Source organism: Maylandia zebra, linkage group LG9 (genome assembly GCF_041146795.1).
Source record: "Maylandia zebra isolate NMK-2024a linkage group LG9, Mzebra_GT3a, whole genome shotgun sequence".
NCBI lineage: Eukaryota > Metazoa > Chordata > Actinopteri > Cichliformes > Cichlidae > Maylandia > Maylandia zebra.
In genome coordinates, this window is record NC_135175.1 from 9,483,899 (window position 1) to 9,506,113 (window position 22,215).

Consider the following 22,215-nt stretch of genomic DNA (forward strand, 5'->3'; position numbering starts at 1 on the left):
CAAATACAGCCTTCCAAGCAAAGAACCTTATACCAACTGTGAAGCATGGAGGTGGCAGTATCCTAGTTTGGGGATGCTTTGCTGCAGCAGCACCTGCAGCTCACCATCATAGAATCCATCATGAATCCAACTGTGTATTGGGGGGTGCTTGAAGAACATGTGAAACCATCTGTTAAAAAATTAAAGCTGAAGCGGAACTGGACACTGCAACATGACAATGACCCAAAGTATACCAGCAAATCCACCAAGAACTGGCTAAAAACTAAGTAGATAGTCCTGGAATGGTCAAAGCCCTGATCTTAATCCCATTGAGATGCTGTGGGGTGACTTGAAACAGACTGTACATGCAAGAAAACCCTCAAACGTCTCACAGCTGAAAGAATTCTGCATTGAGGAGTTGCCCAAACTTGCTTCTGATGTCAGAAACTGGTAAAAGGCTACAAAAGGTATCTCACTGAAGTTATATCAGCCAAAGGGGGCAACACTGGTTATTAGGGGGTAGGGTATCCTAACTTTTTCCTCCATTAAAATACACATTTTTGTTCATATCTTTTTTTTTTGATGTGTAATTTTTTTTATTTTTGTTGTTTAATTGCAATTAAGTCACTTTCTTTTCCAGTAACACATGAAAACATGATTAGACATTGATATGTGAACATTTCTTAATAAAGAGCCGATTATTTAATGGGGTGTCCTAATTTTCTCACATGACTGTAAAACACACAACTACAACACGGGAAAAGACCCCGGGAAACCATAAAACCATAAATTTCACACCCGAGCCTCAACTCTTGCGGCCTGGTACCAAACGACTCACAGACCGCCGCCGGTCCATGGCCTGGGGGTTGGGGACCGCTGATTAAGATGGCCATAAACTCTTCTCTATGCCAGAGTATTCAGTTGTATTCACATGAGACAAATGTGAGGCTGTCTGTCCAGCAACTACAGCTTGGCTGAAATCGATGTCATACACGATAACAACCTCGAGCAAACCAGCAAATCTACAACAGAATAGCTGAAAAACAAAAGACTTACATTTTTGAATATGTGTATGACAAACTTAAGAGAACAAACCTCAATAAACTGAAGCAACAGTGTAAATAAAGTGTAAAGAAGAACTGGCAGAAATTCCTGCACAGTAATGTGAGGATCTGCTAAACTCCGATTATCATTACTGCAAGTTATTGGTGCTAAAGGTGGTCCTACAAGCTACTGAAGCATAGAGTGCAGACACTAGAACATATGGACTACACATCAACCTTTCACAATCAGAATTGGTTATGATCATAGCTTGTTAGCTATACACAACTTCTACCAATGTTAGCCAAACAGTCCACCAGATACCTGGGACAGTCAGCACATATTACACAGAGCAACTAATTTTGTGATTTGAAACAGGAAGTGCTAAAGTCACATGATAAGGAAAGCTCCAGTCAATGGATGTTTGTTGTATAATTCCCCAAATATAGCGGTCCACAGTGGCTGCTGTGGCCATGTTGAGCTGCTGCTGCTGAACACAGTTTTGCAGTTTGCTTTGTGGGCTCCACTCCTTAGTTCGTCTATCTTTTTTAGCCCACTCGTGTTTTTCATGTTACATGAATTTTGTCTGAGTACATATAATCAGTGCCTATCTAACAACTTCCTGTTAATGGACTCAAACCCATGCTGTACTTTTTTTCATTTTCTGTACATTTGTTTTATATGAAATGATATTTACTTCGTTTGGCCTTCACAATGGCAGTGTCGTGACTCAAAGGTGTGTACTTGCCAACAGGTTAAACTCATTCCCCTGTTTGCTCTGACTATTATGGGCAGCAAGAGTAATGTCCAGGACTCCGTCTGACAGAGGAGAATTGTCTGTGGTCAGAGAGAGGGCCAGTGTCCATCTCTGTCCATGTCAACTCACTTCATCATTGGAAAAGAAAAGTGCAGATCTGTGTCCTTTGCTGTGATAAATGCTTCTACCTTTCTCATCAATCTCCCTCCTCCTTGTTGTCTTTTCCCTTTTATGCTGCCAAAGTAAAAGGCCGGAGGACTGGGAGGAGTCGATATTTGTGCACCACAAAGAGTGCGGCTACAGGTTGAGAGACAACATCCATTTCCACATGTACATCAGCACCTCGCCGTGTGGAGACGGGAGGCTCAACTCTCCATACGAAATCACCGCTGACCGTAAGAAACCCTCCCTTTCTGTTTCCTTGTTTTCCATAAAGTCGACATCATTCAATGAATAAAACGCAGCTATTTTAATACACATACAGTGGGGCAAAAAAGTATTTAGTCAGCCACCGATTGTGCAAGTTCCCCCTCTTAAAATGATGACGGAGGTCAGTAATTTGCACCAGAGGTACACTTCAACTGTGAGAGACAGAATGTGAAAAAAAAATCCATGAATCCACATGGTAGGATTTGTAAAGAATTTATTCGTAGATTAGGGTGGAAAATAAGTATTTGGTCACCTCAAACATGGAAAATCTCTGGCTCTCACAGACCTGTAACGTCTTCTGTAAGAAGCTTTTCTGTCCCCCACTCGTTACCTGTATGAATGGCACCTGTTTGAACTCATCATCTGTATAAAAGACACCTGTCCACAGCCTCAAACAGTCAGACTCCAAACGCCGCCAAGGCCAAGACCAAAGAGCTTTCGAAGGACACCAGGAAAAGTATTGTAGACCTGCACCAGACTGGGAAGAGTGAATCTACAATAGGCAAACAGCTTGGTGTGAAAAAATCAACTGTGGGAGCAATCATCAGAAAATGGAAGACATACAAGACCACTGATAATCTCCCTCGATCTGGGGCTCCACGCAAGATCTCATCCCGTGGGGTCAAAATGATCATGAGAACGGTGAGCAAAGATCCCAGAACCACACGGGGGGACCTGGTGAATGACCTGCAGAGAGCTGGGACCAAAGTAACAAAGGTCACCATCAGTAACACACTACAACGGCAGGGAATCAAATCCCGCAGTGCCAGACGTGTTCCGCTGCTGAAGCCAGTGCATGTCCAGGCCCGTCTGAAGTTTGCCAGAGAGCACATGGATGATACAGCAGAGGATTGGGAGAATGTCATGTGGTCAGATGAAACCAAAGTAGAACTTTTTGGTATAAACTCAACTCGTCGTGTTTGGAGGAAGACGAATACTGAGTTGCATCCCAAGAACACCATACCTACTGTGAAGCATGGGGGTGGAAACATCATGCTATGGGGCTGTTTTTCTGCCAAGGGGACAGGACGACTGATCCGTGTTAAGGACAGAATGAATGGGGCCATGTATCGTGAGATTTTGAGCCAAAACCTCCTTCCATCAGTGAGAACTTTGAAGATGAAACGAGGCTGGGTCTTCCAACATGACAATGATCCAAAACACACCGCACGGGCAACAAAGGAGTGGCTCCGTAAGAAGCATTTGAAAGTCCTGGAGTGGCCTAGCCAGTCTCCAGACCTCAACCCCATAGAAAATCTGTGGCGGGAGTTGAAAGTCCATGTTGCTCGGCGACAGCCCCAAAACATCACTGCTCTCGAGAAGATCTGCATGGAGGAATGGGCCAAAATACCAGCTACTGTGTGTGCAAACCTGGTAAAGACCTATAGTAAACGTTTGACCTCTGTTATTGCCAACAAAGGTTATGTTACAAAGTATTGAGTTGTATTTTTGTTATTGACCAAATACTTATTTTCCACCCTGATTTACGAATAAATTCTTTACAAATCCTACCATGTGGATTCATGGATTTTTTTTTCACATTCTGTCTCTCACAGTTGAAGTGTACCTCTGGTGCAAATTACTGACCTCTGTCATCATTTTAGGTGGGGGAACTTGCACAATCGGTGGCTGACTAAATACTTTTTTGCCCCACTGTATAATCCATTTTACTGCTGCCATTCTCTCAGTTTCTCAGACAGTGTCTTACATTATAAAGAGATCATTTTCTCTGGCAGACTTTCTGAAAGCCACCGCTCTCCTTGTATTATTTCACAAGAAGCTGCCATCCTTTTCATGTCACATTCTGTCTTTGGCCTCTTTTCAGTTGCACCGTGCTGACTAGATGACATTTTATTGCTTACCTACTGAATATAAATTGTATATTCATTTAGATGGTTTGCCCAGCAGTTTTCTGGTGGCCTACGAGTTCAGAAATGTAATCTGGTCCTTCGCTGACTGACGCTGCTTTTTTAAGCTCTGCGAGTACATGCTACAGCGCAGTGAAATTTTCATGAAACCAGCACTGACGGAAAGAAAGAAGGAGAAAGGCTGTCATTAGAGAGAGCTTTTATACTTTTTAGGCATTAAACCTTTTAAATGTAATTCTGTGCGCTCTCACAGATTACAAAATTACCGAGCACCTTTTCCTGACAGTTCTTAAACATTTCTGAGTTAGAAGTCGGCGCTTAAGTTTTAGCTGCTGTCAGATCAGCCGAGGAGGAGAGAGGAAAAGGAAGAGCGTGTCACTGTGGGGTTTAAAGTTCAAGAAAGGAAACCAAAACAGCGATTGCATATGTACATTTGGTCAGAGTGCAACGAAGGCGTATATATTGCTATAGAGTGTCACAGGGATGACACGCAGCGAGAGCTACAGCGGTACGGGGAGAACATGCAAACTGCACTCAGGCATGATCCAAACAGTAAGAAACATTTGACTTTAACTACCACTGTCAGCACCTGTGGAGGTCATGCTAGACTGCACGCCCACGCTAAACTAGGTGAAATTGTCTTAAATGGATCAAGGAACTTGCGCTCTTGCTAACAGTGTCAATAAAGCAAGGATTTCTCTGTCAGTTTGAATAAAATAAAATAGAAACTTTCAAAAGGGCATCGCTCCAGGGAGAAGGCTACCTCCTCCCTCCCAAAAATCACAGCCCACGCATTCATAAACAGTCCAGTCACGTGTTTGCTTCATTAGCAGTAAGGAAGCAGGCAGTTGCAAACTAATACGTTTAATTCCCTACTCCAAACTTTAAACTTGCATATCAGTAATGTTTTCTTGTTTATCTGCTTTTTCTGTTATACCTTTTGAAAGTACACAGCTTCATACACACAGATTGTAACAGCTGAGAGCTTTGCAACTCATGCAAACAATTCAACTCCTACTTAAGATGTGCTGTATATTTGCATGTAATGTATTTAAAGACATATTGGAAAACCCTCTTGACTGCTGAGAGATGAGATCTGCAACTTCAGTACTGGCAGACTGCATGACGCTGGCTGGCGTTGTGTAGTAAGAAATGATTTTGTAAAGTAGTAAAACTGCGATCGTGCGCATTATTCTTTCAGTGCACAGCAGCAGACACTTAATGAGGAAGCATCGGAGTCACCTGCGGACTAAAATCGAGTCAGGCGAGGGGACGGTGCCGGTGCGTTGCCGGGGACCCGCCCAGACCTGGGACGGTGTCCTTCAGGGTGAACATCTCATCACCATGTCCTGCACAGACAAGCTCACCAGGTCAGTGCGCTCACGTGTTCCCAACATTTCCTGCGCTTAAAGTCGCATTTTCTTGTGTGTGTCCAGAATAACACACACATATCCTGCATCCATTCTTTTTTTACATCCACCAAGGAGGTTGTGGTTTTGGTTGTGTTTGCATGCGCGCCATCATTCTGTCTGTAAACACGATAGATTGAAAAGTTTTGAATCAATTCCTGTAAAACCTTGTAGGCATGTCAAGTGGTGTCATGTTAACAAGCCAATCAAATTTGGTTTATATCCGCCAAAGTCTTCAAGATCAACTTAATGATTTATTTGTCAACAAAAAGCCTTATAACTTTGAAACTATGATTCTTACAAGTGGGTCACATTTGACCTCTGACCTCATTTTTTTCTTTCGACTTGGCTCCAAGTATTCTCAAGAAAAAGAGAATAATTAATTAGTTAGAAATATTCTGTACTATTATATAATTTAATGAGCTCAAGGAATTCATTTCCAGTTATTATACATACATAATGTTTGTGTAATCACTGTAAACAGCTGCCATGCTGTTCTTATCTGATTTTTACCTGCATTACAAACTTGTTCAAGTATGTTTCGAAAGAACAAAGAAAACAATTAATATATACAAAATACAATACTGTTGCCTTAAAAGTCCATTCTGGCCAGAGAGTGAGCTTCCTTGGCAGAGCTTTCCCTCGCTGCCCTCGCCCACTCTTGTTGAGATTAAGTAGGTTTGTCTCACAGGTTTTAGTTTTGACTTTTGGTGATAGATACACTTTTCAAAAATTGCTACTTTTGTTCAGTTCGCAGCTTTGACTCATAATTTGTTTTTATGCCTCATTTATTGAAATCATAATCGAATTATATGAGTGAGCACTGCAGTTATTACTGCATGGATTGTGCTCGTTTAAAAGAGAAAAGAAAAGATAAAAAAAAACAGCTCACCCCCTTCACCCGGGAGATGTCTGGTCTACTTAAGAAATGAAAGCTAAAGTGATTGGTGGAAAGGTTAACCTTATTAGGAGATTAGCTTCCTTATGAGAAGGAAAGATCTCTGTTTAAATAAAGCACTTTTAGATGTGATGTAAGGAGAGGGTTCTCTGATATTTACCTAATGCATCAGTGTGTGTGTGTGTGGGATGGTGTGTTAACATGAGCTGTGCACAGTGAGAAATCTTTTGTAGTCCGGGGGGGGGGGGGGGGGGGGGTGACTATTGATTTCCCATATGTGACTTGAATAGCTAATCCCATACTAATGAATTAGTGTATTAATCGCGGCTTTGTTTAGATCTGCAGTGCTGCCTGTTATTTAGCTAACGTATTAGTCATACAATCCTTTACACACTGTGGTGTATAGTTGGTAAAGGCTGCTATGACTAATATTCCAAACTCAAGGCTTCTGCAGCCCACTTTAGGGACAGAGAAACCTCTGTGGTCTGCCCAAACCCGTAATTACCCGTCTTCTGTTCTCACACTTGTAAAAACCAACAATAGGTGCTCGCTTTTTGTTGCTACTTCTCTTCGTTTTCATAGATTAATTTTGCTGTTGCTGTGAGCTGCTTGTTGATGATAATTAGCCATGAAAGACTTTTCTTTTGCCACCTTTTCAGTACCATTTCTCTAAAACTGATGAATTCTTCTGTCAGTTACAATTTCCAAACAATTAAGTGAAATAGAAAATAGACCTCATGTCAAAAACTGGTCAAATAAATGAAAATTAATGCACAATTAAAATGGTCTTCATTGTAAATATTAGATTACTCACCTAGCCCACCTGAAGTGTTGGTTCTGGACTGCAAATTTTAGCATTGATCTGATGCCAAGTAAATACAGGGCTACTATTGCCGATACCAGTACCGATACTTTAAAATGCCCAATTCCAAGACCAAGTTATGATTTATGAGATGTGTAATTTTCAATTTGAGCACAAAATGGCTGTGATGATTTTTACTTTCCGTAATAATAAGTTAAAACAATAAAACACACTTTTAGGCTTTTTATGTGTATTTGAGACCTAGGATGTAAATAAGCTTTTGGTCAGATTTTGTTGTTTATCATGCTATAGCCTATAAATAAAATAGACATCAATCGTCAGTCAACACTGACACGTTTCATTAAACATGTTTGATGTAAATTTTTTCTTTTCTAAAAAAATATTTAATACAATTTATTGGGCTATGTACCTAAGTTAAAGGATAGAAACAAAGTATTGACACTTTCGCAGTATCGATCTGATATCAATATCAGTATCGATACCAATACCAGTACTGCCCATCTCTGACCTGTAGTGCCGTCACAGCCCACTAGAGGGCAGCAGTTTACAGTTGAAAACTGGTTTTAATCACTTCTAATTCATTGATTTCTCTTATTCCTGGCACAACAGTGTTAGATTAAAACAGACTCAGTGACTCAGTAATATATGATGAGAGAGCAAAACTACTATAGAACCCATGTCCACATGTTGTCAGGCCAGTTTAGGACAGATGGCCACGATACATCAGGACAGCTTTACACTTCTGCCTCCAGCTTCACGCTGTCCTTGTGTGAAGAGTGGAGGCTTAAGTGTGGTCACACTGGAGGCTGCTACACATATTCAAAAAACGTAATAATGTTAAATATATTTCCAAATACATTGCAAATTTAAAGTGGTGAGGTGGTATTAGAGGTGATAAGTGATTATAATGATTCTAATAGTAAATAAATCTGTTATTATTATGGCTGTGCTCAGTTTCTGCTGCAACATTCAGATGGTGGGGTCAGAATTTTGCATAAACATCATGAAAGCATGGAGCCATCCTGTGCTGATGGTGGTGCAGTAGTGTGGGGATATTTGCCTCCTTTATACACCACCTGGATGGCCTGGCAGAGGCCACAGGCTAAAACACGTTGATCGGGTAATAAAGTCATTCTTCATACCACTAGTGGTGGAGCTTCGGCCTCTTTAGATTATTGCTCTTCCCCAGTGCACCTTGGAAGCAGGTGAAGTTGTGCCAGAAATTTCCTTTGTGCTTGCAGCAGGATAAAATGCTGTGTCACAAAGCTCAAATGTTCTTGAACATGACAGGCAGTTCATTGAGATCTCAGTCCAGCAGAGCGCCTTTTGGATGTGGGGGAGCAGGAGATTTGCTAAATGCATGTGCAGCTGAAGAATCTGCAAGCACCTGTGTGATGCTGTCAGGTCAACATGAACCAAAATCTCTGAGGAATGTTTCCAGCATCTTACTGAACCTAGGCCACGAAGAGGCTTTTGGTAGCCGAATAAGCTGTTTGGCATTGGCAGAGAAATTTGGCAAGTTTTTCATGGGAGCAACCAACAAATGCATTTCCCTTACAAATGTGGCACCATTTAAGGAAAAATAAACTTTCACACATGATAAGATTTATTGCCAAGAAGCATCGTTACAACAAAGTAATAATCGCTCAAACACAAATTTCTTTACTTTTTACATGTCACAAACAGTTGATTGTCTCCAGTAAAGCCATTCCTTCCCACTGAAATACTCCAGATTTGCTAGCACGGCTAAAAACATTCACCGCTGTACCGAGTAAAGAAATTCAACAATTGTAATTCTTCTCTTCTACACCTGACGTTCTCTGAAATATCTGAAATCAATTTTTAATATAGTCTCAGTTGTTCTGCCACGATTCTGCCTCAACAGGAGCCGAACCCGTGAATTTAGCTTAGTAAGCACCACGCTGTGCCAGCTGAGCCGTACAGGACTACAGCTGAGCCGCTGCTGCGCGCGCGTGTCACAGACACAGAGAGAAAGAGAGAGCGCACGAGCGGAGAGGTGAACCCTTCTCCTGTGTAGCCGCTGTTAATTTGACCAATTTGATTCAGTTGGCCAGGGGTGGAGATGGTGTGATTAAATCTACCCAGGTCACCAACAGGGGTGAAAGCAATTACTTTACAAAAAAATAGAGTGACGGGGGAGGGAGAAGGGACAACCCTGCTTTCCTCCCCCACCGCCCACCCGCTCACCACCTTCTTCACCACATCCCGCCCGGCCAGACAGCAGACGCGCTCTCACTGCTCCACAGCTTCCTCTTTCCTCTTTTTTTATATCGCTGTAAATGATCGGTGGCCATCGTTAAACTGAGTGGGTCACAGAGGGCCAGTTTATCAAGGTCAGGAGTGGAAGGTGGAAGTGAGAGGAGCTTAGAGCTACAGAGTGAACACACACACACACCAGCACACACTGCAATCTTAAAGCAATCCCCTGGATACTCTTTTTGTCCTCTGTCACGCTCATTTTGCAACCTCCCATTACTTTTTTATTCCCCTCCACTTCCTCCCACTTCCTGCACTTTATTATCGTTAGTTCAGCTTTTGACCAGAGGGGATATTAGGATCTTTGCTCTTATCATAAACACAGCTGATAACAGTGGCCGTTGCATCGCCCGCCGATTGTCGTCGTGTTTTCTTAAGGCCGGGGCCTCGGTGAAGATTCTTCACTAATATTTGATTCGAAGCCGACAGCTGGATTTAATTGAGGGGCCTAAATGGCTTTCATATAACGATGATGTTCTCCATTCCACCGCAGTTTTATGCAGATGAACACATTACTTTAATGGTCGGCGTTTACTGAGGGTGGGAGAGAGAGAGAAAGAGGAGGTCCTCTCCCTCTCCTCTCTCTAGATTCACACGCCCAAGCCAGATGGCTGTCTTTTCTTGCATGAGATTAGAAGATGTTTCTGATTCACGGTGTCGCTTTCTGGGTAAATTAATATTTCAGGCTAAAGTATTTTCTGTTTGGGCGTGCGCGCGTTGCTTTTTGAACAAAATTCCTCCTCTCTGTTTGGGAAGGAAGGACAGATCTTGGTGACAGATTGCAGGTAAAGCAGAGGCGGGCGGGCTGCTGCTTTGTGAGCCCATTTAAGTGATTCCCAGAAAGCCGGTGATGTTAATTGACTGCTTGGGGAAGCAAAGGAAGCTGTAATGAGTGATTATTAAGCTGGGAAGGGGTGGTGGGGGGATGCGGGGTGTAATTGCATCCATGATAAGGAGACATTGATTAACAAAAAGAACAGTGATGTAAAAATTAGAAGCCTCCGATGTAACTCCAGCACAGCTCAGGTAAACAGCAGGATTCCTCCTCATTTATGAAGGGCAGGGATTATAATAAACACGCTAATTATCATTCTATATGTATAAATTAGCATCTGCTGCTGGCTACACTTTGAGGTGCCCACGTGGCCTGCGGGATTAGCCCCACAGTGATTTTGTGTCACTTGTGGCTCGCTAAACAAACCACAAGGAGATCCGCGTGCAGCGAGCAGTCGACTGAGGCTTTCCTGCAGCCCTGCAGTGTATTAACCTCCGTGGCACTGATGAATGCACACGTGGTAATGTGTTGTTCCAGGTAATGAATGCTGATGTACTGACCTTTGGCGGTGTTGTTGTTGGTGATGACGGTTTGTGTTTCTGGGGGAAGAGGACGTTTATGCATGAAGAGCGTGTGTGGTCACTTGCTGCTATTCATCACGTCCCACATCGAGATAATGATCAAATTGTCTCCACCTGTCATCAAAGCTCTCACACCTGCCTCGTTGTCTCGTTTTCCCCACTTTGCCTCTCTCTATCCACCGCTCCACCCCTCCATCTCCTCCTTCTATTTCGTATCTTTGGCCAACTGTTGTGTTTCGTTTCTCCTTTCACCCACACACCTCATCCTACACTCACACCTTCGCCGACGTTTTCACGAATGCTGTTCCTTCCATCCTTTCTCCTCTCTTCCCTCCTTAACTTCTTCTCTCTTTTCTTCCTCCCACCTCCTCCCTACCCCTAGATGGAACATCCTTGGCCTGCAGGGGGCATTGCTGAGCCATTTTGTGGAACCAGTGTACCTGCATAGCATGACCGTTGGCAGCCTGCGTCACACGGGCCATCTGGGCAGAGTTCTGAACCAGCGTCAGGAGCGCCTGGGCCCACTGCCTGCCACATACAGACGCAACCAGCCCCTGCTCAGCGGTATGACCACAACATAATCAGCCACACAGCAACTCTGGGCAGTAGCTGTAAAATACACTCATAAATACACTCTATGCACTTTGGGAAGTCTCCACACAATAGAAAGTGACACAGTAAAAAAATCTTTTCAATATACTTTTACTTTTTGCTTCTGATGTAGCACATAAAGGTCTGAGGGTTTTGTTTTTTTTTTGTCTGCTTTAAGTTTGGAGCTTCTTTGGGTGGCATTGCTTTAAACAGGTCCCAAATGTCAAGATTGTGATTTTCATTATAATTGAAAACTACATGGAAAAAAATACTTGATGTGGGGGATCTAATCCAATGTAGCCCACTGGATTTGGACTTTGCATTTTAAAATTTCAGTGTTAGCATTATAATAATAATAATAATGATAATAATAATAAAACATTTTATTTGAGGGCGCCTTTCTAAAACCCAAGGTCACCTTACAAAGAGAAAAAGACATCAATAAAACACTTGATTAAAATAGATTCAAATAAATTAAAATACAGAAACCAGCAAAATACAGCCACAAACAACAAAATTAAAAACACACACAAAAAAACTACTATTTGCCAGCAAGTAAAATCTGTATTAAAGAGAGTAAGCCAGTTTAAACAAGTTGGCTTTGAGTTGTGATCTATATTTCTTAAGGCTGAAGGAAGTGAGTTCCTCTGTGACCCATAGTGATAAGACGAGCAGAAGGAACAACTCTGCTTGTCTCGTGTTTCTATGGTGTATTGATAGTCATGTGCTTTTGTGCTGAGGTGTTTTTTCTTTTATCAAACTGTTCTCCCACTAGGAGCTCAGTCTGAGTGGAGTTTTTTTTTCTCCTCCTCTTACCTCATGTAGTGTATTTTCGTTGTTTTTTTCCTATCAGCCTACCTTCTGACATGTCTGCCCAATGTGATGTTTGTGTAAAGTTGGTCAGAAGGTTCCTTTGTGAGTGCGCATGCGCCATTAGCGTGCTGCCTGCTGTAACCCCTAATTTCCCTCGGGATGAATAAAGTATTCTGATTCTGATTCTGAAGATGAGTGGCAGATGAAGATCTGAGACAGCGGGAAACTGTAGTGATATGAAGCAGATCACAGAGATAAGGAGGGGCAAGGTTATGAATACACTTAAACGTGAGAACTAATATTTTAAAGTTTATCCTGGCTTCTATGGGCAACCAGTGAAGCTGTTGAAGAATTGGAGTTATATAGTCTCTTAGGGGAGTTACGAGTTATGACCCGAGCTGCAGAATTCTGAAGAAGTTGAAGTTTATGGAGGGACTTACTGGGGAGACCAAATAGGAGGGAGTTGCAATAATCGATCTGGGAAGTAATAAGACTATGGACAAGGATGGGGAATAGGGAATAAGGAAGGGACGAAGTCGGTTAATGTTACGTAAGTGAAAGTATGCAGACTGGGCTATGTAATTAATGTGAGACTGAAATGAGAGAGTACTGTCAAGTATGACACCCAAACTCTTTACCTGCGGGGAAGGAAGGATGGGGGATTTTCAATATTAATGGAGAAACTGTGAGATTTGGTTAAGGTAGAGGCTGTGCCAACGAGTAACACTTCTGTTTTATTACCGTTACGTTTGAGAAAATTGGAGGAGAACCAAGATCTGATCTCCATAAGACAGTTCAAGAGGGAGAAGGTGGAAGGGATGAATTAGGTTTGGAGGAAATGTAGAGCTGGGTGTCATCAGCATAACAATGAAAATTGATATTATATTTTCAAAATATTTGGCAAAGAGCGAGCATGTAGATAATGAATAAAAGAGGCCCTAATACTGAACCCTGGGGCACGCCAGCAGAAACAGGATAGAGACTTGAAGAGTGGGATTTAAATTGGATAAACTGACTGTCCTGTTAGGTGGGCTATGTTCAGCCTAGTGTTCTTGGGTTATGCCTGTAGTCCTCTCCACCTACACCCTGTCATCCATATACAGTCAGATCGTGTTTCAAAACCAGTGTTTTGTGGGCCAAAATGACAAAACCAAGGCTTCAAAATAATAGTCCATTAACTTTATTGATAACTTTAAAGTCTATGGTAGGATAAACATGTAGGTTCCTCTTTCAAGTGTAAGAGCAGAAGCTAGCTAGCTTGATTAGCAAAGTACATTCATAGCTCCCAAGTTATTCTGATATTACTTTGGATACTAAAAGTACATGTTTGAGTCTCCTGTAAAGAGATCTTCAATGTGGATTAACTCACTTTCGGAAACAACAGGTTGTTTCTTGGGAATACCCCTAAAATATCCTTAAACACAAGCACCAGCCTGTAGCCTACTCACCAAAACTGTTAAAACCCACTAAACATGTATTCTGTGCTTGGATCACTTTCAGCCTTTTCTGTATTTCCTCTTTTCAGCTTACAGTCTGCTTTCTATTCTCACCCTGCCTTCATATAGCGACTTACCCACACATGCTTAGAGATCTGCACTACATAAATGTCCTCGTGTACAGTACTCTGTTTTCACGTATTCTTTTTAAGGAATGTCAGCTACAGGCGCGATGCAACATAACAGATCATATGTTACACCCCCTTCTCACGCACACACAAACACACATTCTCGCACTCTTAGCAAACTCGTACACCACTTCTTCTCTACACTTACATTTTGCCAGTCAGACAAGCAAAAACTAAGAAGTTGTTTGGCGCGTCTGCTTCCAGGGCTCCGCTGAGACTCGAGGCTTGTGTTTGTAGTGAGGATGAATGCTGGAAGAGGATGTGAATGACACCCAACTGGTAGAAACTGCATCAGCCATCACTTCAGATCTAGGCCAGGCAGAGCCGCTGAGCGACAGGCACGCACAGGGAAACACATTATATCATATCAACAGCTCTCTGTGGCTAACATCTCCATATCTACTATACATGGCTTTGCATGCTCTTCTTGAAGGGCGCAGGGGCTCTCTGGTTGCCTTGGTGGCGAAGATTTTCTGAAGCCCGTCCTTATCGAGATTGATAATTGTGCTGAAATGTCCTCTGGTGATGGTTGCTGGGATGAATTTATCACTGAACCCTCAGACCGCAGCCTCAGCGAGCATTTCTCATGATTTGGCTTTTTAAATGGAGTCATTTGAGTCTTTGCTTTTAGATATTACAAGCTGCGGTTAATATTTGGAAAATTGTGGTCAGGTTTGATCTTTTTGTTCATCGTTCTTCCTTATCCCGTTTTTTATCATAGCTGCAAAGAGTGTTTAATGACTGTTATAGGTTCTTTTTCCCACCAGTTAAATACTAATGCTGTCGAATGTCCTTTACGCCATTTCTTGAGGTTTCCTGCACATGCTCTGTCGTCCTCTCTAACAGTGATTGTGTGTTTTCTGTGTGTGTGTGTGTCTCAGACTGTCAGATCTTTGCACCTGCAGTACTATGAGTAGTTTATTGAAGGGTGAAGGCAGGGAGAGAGATGGACAGAGAGTGGAGATGGCCCTACGCCAAATCAATGTAATCACAGCCCTTATCGGACAGCCATTCAATCTGAGAGGGAGCTCGTACCGAGAGACAGACAGGCTGAGGAAAACAAGGGGAGACAGCAAGGCAGGGCGGGAGTAAAGAAACGCAGAGCTTCGCTCGCATTCAGATGTCTGCACGTGTATCGCCCCTTCCCATTCCTCTCATCTCCTCCGCCAGCCTTTCATTGCCTCTGATGAGCTCCCAGGCTATTGTGAGTCCAGGGTTATTTAAAAGCGACACCCCCAGAAGAAATTCCTGGGGATCGCAGGGCCCGTTCTTATCACACACAGCCAAAGCGGCTCCACCTGAACCCTGAGGGCCAAACGCATCGATGGACCGACTTGTCCTTCACTCCTCGTCCTGCTGTTGAGCGAACGCAAACTGTGGCGGGGCTTTGTTGTTTCGGGATAAGAGGAATCGGAACAACAGCAGATAAAGGAAACATTAATAATGTTCGTGCTCCATTTTTGGAGCTTTGCAGATAGATCGGTGCACATGCATGTTTTACAGCTACACCCTCTTTTCTCCACGTGTTGAAATTCGTATTTTAGCTTTTGCTGTTCTGAGGTCTGATACATATTTGCATTAAGATGATGTCACTGTGAGGAAAGTTACTTGAAAAATGTAATCAGTTACTCATTACATATTAACATCAAGTAATCATCGGCAGTCCATCAGTGGTGCTGTTAAACATTTGATCCTCTGCTGAATTTATAAGTTTGCTCACTTACAATAAAATGATCAGTTACTATTTTTTATTTGTTATTTTTTGGGGAAAGAAATTAAGAGACAGAATATCAACCTAAAATCAGTTTTTTTTAAAAAAAGAAACATTACATAAAAATTATAAATTAATCTGCATGTCATTGAGTCAAATAAGTATTTGATTTCTGACAACCCAGCTACTATTCTGGCTTCCACAGATTGGCTATATGTCCATGTGGCACACAGATTGCAGTCAATGAATGAATGAATGAATCAATCAATCACAGATACTCCTGATCTCAGCTCATTATTTGCATAAAGCTCAGCTGTCTACAGTATCAATTTCTTCCATTCCATCTTCTCCACCACCATGGACAAGACCAAAGAGCTGTCGAAAGACATCAGTGACTGCAGATCTGCGCAGGCTCGACTGAGCTACAAGACCATCAGCAAGAAGTTTGGTAACAAGGTGACAACTCCTGGTGTGTTCATTCGGCAATGGAAGAAATTGAAAGATGATGGTTCATGGGATGATCATAAGAAAGGTGACAGATCCTCAGCTGAGACCCCAATCACCACGAACCACATTGGTAACCTACTGCACCATAATGGACTGAAATTTTGCAGTGCCTACAAGGTCCCCCTGCTTAAGTAGGCAAATGTACATACCCGTTTTAAGTTTGCCAGTAAACATCTAAATGAGAAGGCTTAGGAGAAATTGCAGGGATCAAATAAAACAAAATCAAGCTCTTTGACGTCAACTTGATGTCTCATTTTTAGAGGAAGGGAAATGCTGTGTGTGACCCAAAGAGCACCGTCCCCACAGTCAAGCAGGGAGGTGGAAACCTAATGCTTTGGGGCTGATTTTTTGCAAACTTTACCACACTAAGACGCCAATGAAGGTGGGCATGTACCATGGTTGGTCTTTTTGCAGGTCTTTAACCACACTGGAGGGGTTTCAAGCATGAATCCCTGTTTAAGGTCATGCATAAGTATCTCAATTGGATTTATGTCCAAACTTTGACTAGGCCACTCCAGCTGTTCGTAGTTTTCCCCAGTTTTCCTCCAGCCTTGATTTGCTGGAGTTCCAAAGTCCTAAAATGCCTTTGTAACCCTTTCCAGACTGACGCTGCTGTTCTTGAGTTGCTTTAGATTTTGGCATGTTGTGTTGACTTTTGAGATATTTTAGTCTACTTCGCTTTGACAAAGACTTTCTATTTAAAGGATTTCCTGATCCAACAGGTTAACGAGTGCTCAGGCCTGGGTGTGGCTAGTAAACTGAACTCAGCTTTCCAAAAACTGTGGTTAATCACAGTGAATTCATAAGTTAACAAGGGGGACTGTTACTTTTTCACATAGGGCAAATAGAGTTTGATAGCTTTTTTTCCCGTAATGAATGAAATCAATTTAAAATCTGCATTTTCCCTTTTCTTGGCTTACCTTTCTTTAAAATCTTGTCTTTAAATTATGTTTATAGAAAGTGTTTTAAAGGATTTGAGCCAGCAACTGTTCATTTATAATCCAGTCGTTGACACAGAAAATGAGTAAGTTCCTCTTTTCACATACCTGTTGCTTCACTTCTCCTCCACTTCTTCTCCACCCAACAAGGCACACATTTACAGCCTTGCAGTACTACAATAATGCAGGATAGATGCACTGTGTACACATGAACGCACAGCAGCCTCAGATATTAAGCTGCTCCTGTGTGTACTGTACAGTTCTGAATCCCATAACCAAAGGCTTTAATTCTGCCTTTTTCATGTCTGCCAAACACTTCCCAGAAGAGAAATTGATCAAGTCCTCAATGGAGGAAACATCAAATTGGCTATTACAGAAACAGAGGAGTCAAGCCCATTGAAGGGAAGAAATGAGCCATGAATGGAGCGAGAGGAGTGGAAAAAAGCAGGATGGATAGGAGGGTCTTTTGTTCAAAGAGGTGCGTCTGCACAAGAGAGAAGAGATGGGTAATACATAAGAGACACGGAGGATTGTTACCGTGGCAGGCGATTCATTCCAGCTCCAAGGAGCAACAGAAAAGGAGAGGTGAGATTGGTAAATGGAAGAGTGAAGACAGGAAAATCAGTGTGGAAAAGGAGGAAATGATCTGCAGGCATGTATTGTGGTATTGTAGATCTGGTATTGTAATATAACAAGCTGTCTGTCAGGTGATGAGATCAGAAGCAACTGTTATTCAGCCGTCACAGAGACTCTGCCCGTTGATTTTCTATAAGGGGAGCCTTTAATGTTGCATGATGTAATAAATAACTCAAGCTGGAATCAAAGACAGCGATTCTTATAGCTGTGATTATTAATGCTCCAGTGTGCAGAATTTACAGGGCTCTATTCCTAGAAAAGTAATACAGCATTGATTTTATTTTTCATTAGCATATAATCGCCTCTAAGTACATCTCTTCTATCTACATAGGGAGTGGGCCCAGTATGCTTCTGTAGTAGTCCAGAAAAGCCTTCCAGTTCTTTAAAGGTAGCTTTACATAAAATACAGCAGTTATCAATGGATAACACATGATCTCAATTAGTGTACATACAAATATACAATCAAAATTTAGTTCTAGGAGGCATTTGTCCTATGTGATTTAACCACAGACTGCGTATGACAGATGGCTGAGGCACCCATTTGTTTGTGGACCAACAATGTGAGGTCTCGCATTTGGCATGTTGGCCTTTGTCATGTCGGTTTTTAGAGGCAGAATGTTTGGAGTACAAATTTATCAGCTACTACAAATTAGTTTAGTTCACATCTGTGAACTGTGTGGGTGCGTCGGTCAGACATGGATAAGTGCTAATTAAAATGGTAAATGGCCTGTATTTGTATAGCGCTTTACTAGTCCCTAAGGACCCCAAAGCGCTTTACACATCCAGTCACCCACCCATTCACACACTGGTGATGGCAAGCTACATTGTAGCCACAGCCGCCCTGGGGCGCACTGACAGAGGCGAAGCTGCTGGACACTGCCGCTACAGGCCCTCTGACCACCACCAGTAGGCAACAGGTGAAGTGTCTTGCCCAAGGACACAACGACCGAGACTGTCCAAGCTGGGGCTCGAACCAGCAACCTTCCGATTACAAGGCGAACTCCCAACTCTTGGGAAGAGCAGGCTACAACAACAGCTGGTTATAAGCTAACATTATGCCAGCTCACATTAGACCCGAGTATCCTTTCCTTTTCTTTCCTTCTGATAAACATTTTGTTTATATTGTCACATTGTAGGAGGATTTATTTGCTAAATGCCTCAGTCAAACTGTTACATCTACTTCCGAGAAAGTTTCATGAACGAACTGCAGCCAACGGCAGCAAAAACAACACTGCTACCTAACAACTCACTTCAGTATGACTGTCATCGATCAAAAGAGAGCTTCTCCGGCTCATTGACCTGTACCGGATCCTTTCAGAAAGTTTTACAGCCTCTTCCAGAGTAAATAAAGGTGGACACTTCTCACTCTGCATTGACAGCTGAGGTAAACAGCAGGCTGGAAGTGTTCCTTAGAACTGGATTTGATCGGTAGGCTGGTAGAAATATGCCGACTGGCCACAACTATTATGTGGAATAATCTAAATATAGTTTTGATCTCTTTTGGCTGACTGAAACATAGCAGCTAGGATTATGTACTTGAATTGGGAGGGGTACAAAAACAGAACTCAGTTAACCGCAATCTGCAATCTACTGACATCTAGTGGTGAGAATTTGACACCCTCTGCAAATCTTTAATACATGAGATAATTTAATGGTTAAGTTGTAAAGCAATCCACACCCGTACTGTGTGAAAGGCATATTAGCAATAGAGATCAAAATTTTTCTTGTACCAGGATTTAAATATAGTTATTTCTGCAGTAAAAATTGGCATTTTAACTTGGAAGTCTCTGGGGATTGACTTGCTTTTTGTACCCAGCCTCAAGTGGCCTTTTGAAGAAACGCAGAGTTTGGCACTCCATATTTGTTACATTTTCTGCCCCAGAAAGTGTCGCTTAGATTCAACATTTTCTCCTGCTTCAGGCTGTACAATCGGGTGCGAATCCAAACTCCTATGCAGCTTCTATGAAACGCCCACGCTGGCCTCTCAGGAACATTTTGCCTTGAGCCCTCATTTGCTCCTCACCCTGCTGTCAGCTCTGTTCCCGCCACAGGCCCAGCACCTCTGCCAGCGCCTGTGTTCTCAGTGCAGGCAGCTAATTCTCTCCACGGAGGCCGTGTGATCGCCGCTCACCTCCACTTTCCATCTACCGCTGTCTCTCTTTCACTTTCCTCTGCTGATCACTTTGTGTGCTTTGCTGCGAGGCTAATTATTTCAAAAAGAAATGTAGAGAGTGGAGAACAGAGTGACAGTCCAGTGTAGGCAGCAGTCGATCTTAGAGTGTGGAGATGATATTTACAGCATAAAAAGACATTGCTTATGTGCTTCATTCCTTTTCCAACCTGCTCTCTAAAGGTGTATCAAAACTATAATACTTACATAGCCATCGTATCGTTTTTGTGCATCCCTGCAAACCTGTATGTCTTCCAGCCTCAGAGTGAGGCGAGGGTGGCAGAAGGTTAAACCAAATAACAAAGCAGAGGTTCAGAAAACATACAGATGCAAAATTTCACTCACAAAACCATGTGACATGTCATGATGTCATTTGTATCTTCTTGTCTTCCACATAGGCTTGAGCAGTGCCGATTATCAGCAGCCGGGGAAGGCGTCGTGTGTGAGCGTCAACTGGACGTTGGGTGACGCACAGTTGGAAGTGGTCAACACCGCAACTGGACGGAGACGAGACTCAGGGACACCCTCACGTCTCTGCAAGCACGCCCTGTTCACCCGCTGGAACAGACTGTACCGCAAGGTGAGGGAAGGCACCTGTGGCGAAGGTCAAGTGGCTGAGACCTTATGACACCAATTCACAACAACAGTCACCTCGAGGCCCTTTATATAGTAAATGCCCTACAAAATACAATATAATGTTAAAAAAAACAACAACAATCAGACAAACCCCCTATGACCAAGCACTTAGCAATCGTAGGAAGGAAAAACTCCCTTTTAACAGGAAGAAACCTCCACAGAGGGACCAGGATCAGGGAGGGGCGGGGCCATCTGCTGTAACCGAATGCAAAGAAGAAATACTTGCATGAGCCTGGGCCCATCGCAGCATAACTAAGGGGGATTCAGGGTCACCTGAGCCAGCCCTAACTATAAGCTTTATCTAAAAGGAAAGTTTCAAGCCTGATCTTAAAAGTAGAGAGGCTGTCTGTCTCCTGAATCCAAACTGGGAGCTGGTTTCACAGAGGAGGAGCCTGAAAGACGAAGGCTCTGCCTCCCATTCTACATTTAAATACCAGAGGAACCACAAGTAAGACTGCAGTCAGAGAGTGAAGTGCTCTACTAGCATAATAAGGTACTAGAAGGTCTTTAAGTTATGACGGGCTCGTTAACTACTTGACAAACACCACATCAGTCCAGATCAGTGACTCAGATCATCTGCCTAGCAGACAGCTCCTGCAGTGCAATAAAGCATTTCTTTGAGCCTTGATACAGTTAATACAGTGAGATATATATAAGCTACCTCAGGGTTGCTATGAAGACATAAATTAGCAATAAACACAAAAATAATTTTTCTTGTTTCAGTTTGAAACCTGTTTATTTCCTTTTGTAAAGTTGAGCGTTCACTCTCAGCTCGGGCCTCAAGTGGGTATTTGAGGAACTGCAGTGACCTCCAGATGAGCTTAGTTAACTCCAGTTTTATTCGATTCATCAGAATCACTGACTCTTTCTGCAGGACTTTCTCACAGCAAACATTTAGACTCGATGTTTTAGAGAAAACACCTAAACGGAACGCGGTGCCCGTCACACTAATAATTACACCGTTCTTTTGTTTGCTATGATGTGCGGAAATGTCTGCTGTGGATAAAGTTCCACCAATTGAAAAGTGAATTAAAAATAAACAAAACACTGCCCACATTGTATCTTTTAGTTCCCAGAAAAATATTACGATGTCCTATTTAATTAATATAAGGCTGAACAATAATCACATCTTACAAGTTTCAGCGCTCTGTGCCCTGCAAGTGCTCTCGTGCAGCAAAGCCAAAGGCATCGCTCAGTTATTGCTGGAAACAATATGGAATCCACTGCTATTAGGAATCCCGTGCGCACAGCCGCTACACACAAGCATTAACTACAGTGATGCATGCCAGCAGTCAAAAGGCACAGACACGCGTAGAAGCAGAGAGCTGTGTGCAGTGGAAATGTGGAATCTCCTCTCTGCCGTAGATACATTTGTCTGCCTGGCAACATCTGCTGTCTGTGCGGCTTATCAAAAAGCTGACAGCTCGGATCTTTACCCGCCGCACTCTCATTTCCATTCTGAAACTTTACGTAACAGACACTGCCTGCATCGCCAAATGGCGGCCGTTAAAGCATAATGACTATGAAACCATAATTATTTGGAGAAGTACTCGAGGAGGCCCCCACCCTAAGTGCTCCCTGCGCGCCGCATATAAGGGGCCACGCAAGAGCAGTCGCACTAATCTCCAAAACAAACTTTTGCTCTCTCCCTCTCTCTCTCCCCACTTGTCTCCCTGCCGATCTTCATTGCCCCCCCACCTCCCCCTTCCTCGTGACAATAGGAATGCACAAAAAGCACAGAGAATGTTCAAT

The 22,215-nt window shown here is 42.7% G+C and overlaps 1 protein-coding gene across 2 annotated transcripts in view; it reads left to right on the plus strand.

Annotated features, from left to right (window-relative positions):
* Positions 1-22,215, plus strand: part of adarb2 (adenosine deaminase RNA specific B2 (inactive)) — a 218,333-nt gene that overhangs the window by 191,368 nt on the left and 4,750 nt on the right. For both annotated transcript variants that reach the window (XM_076887957.1, XM_004568493.5), the window contains 4 exons: positions 2,021-2,172; positions 5,276-5,444; positions 11,220-11,401; positions 20,226-20,407. In XM_076887957.1, coding sequence (XP_076744072.1) covers positions 2,021-2,172; positions 5,276-5,444; positions 11,220-11,401; positions 20,226-20,407 — 685 coding nt within the window. The remainder of the gene's footprint in view (positions 1-2,020; positions 2,173-5,275; positions 5,445-11,219; positions 11,402-20,225; positions 20,408-22,215) is intronic.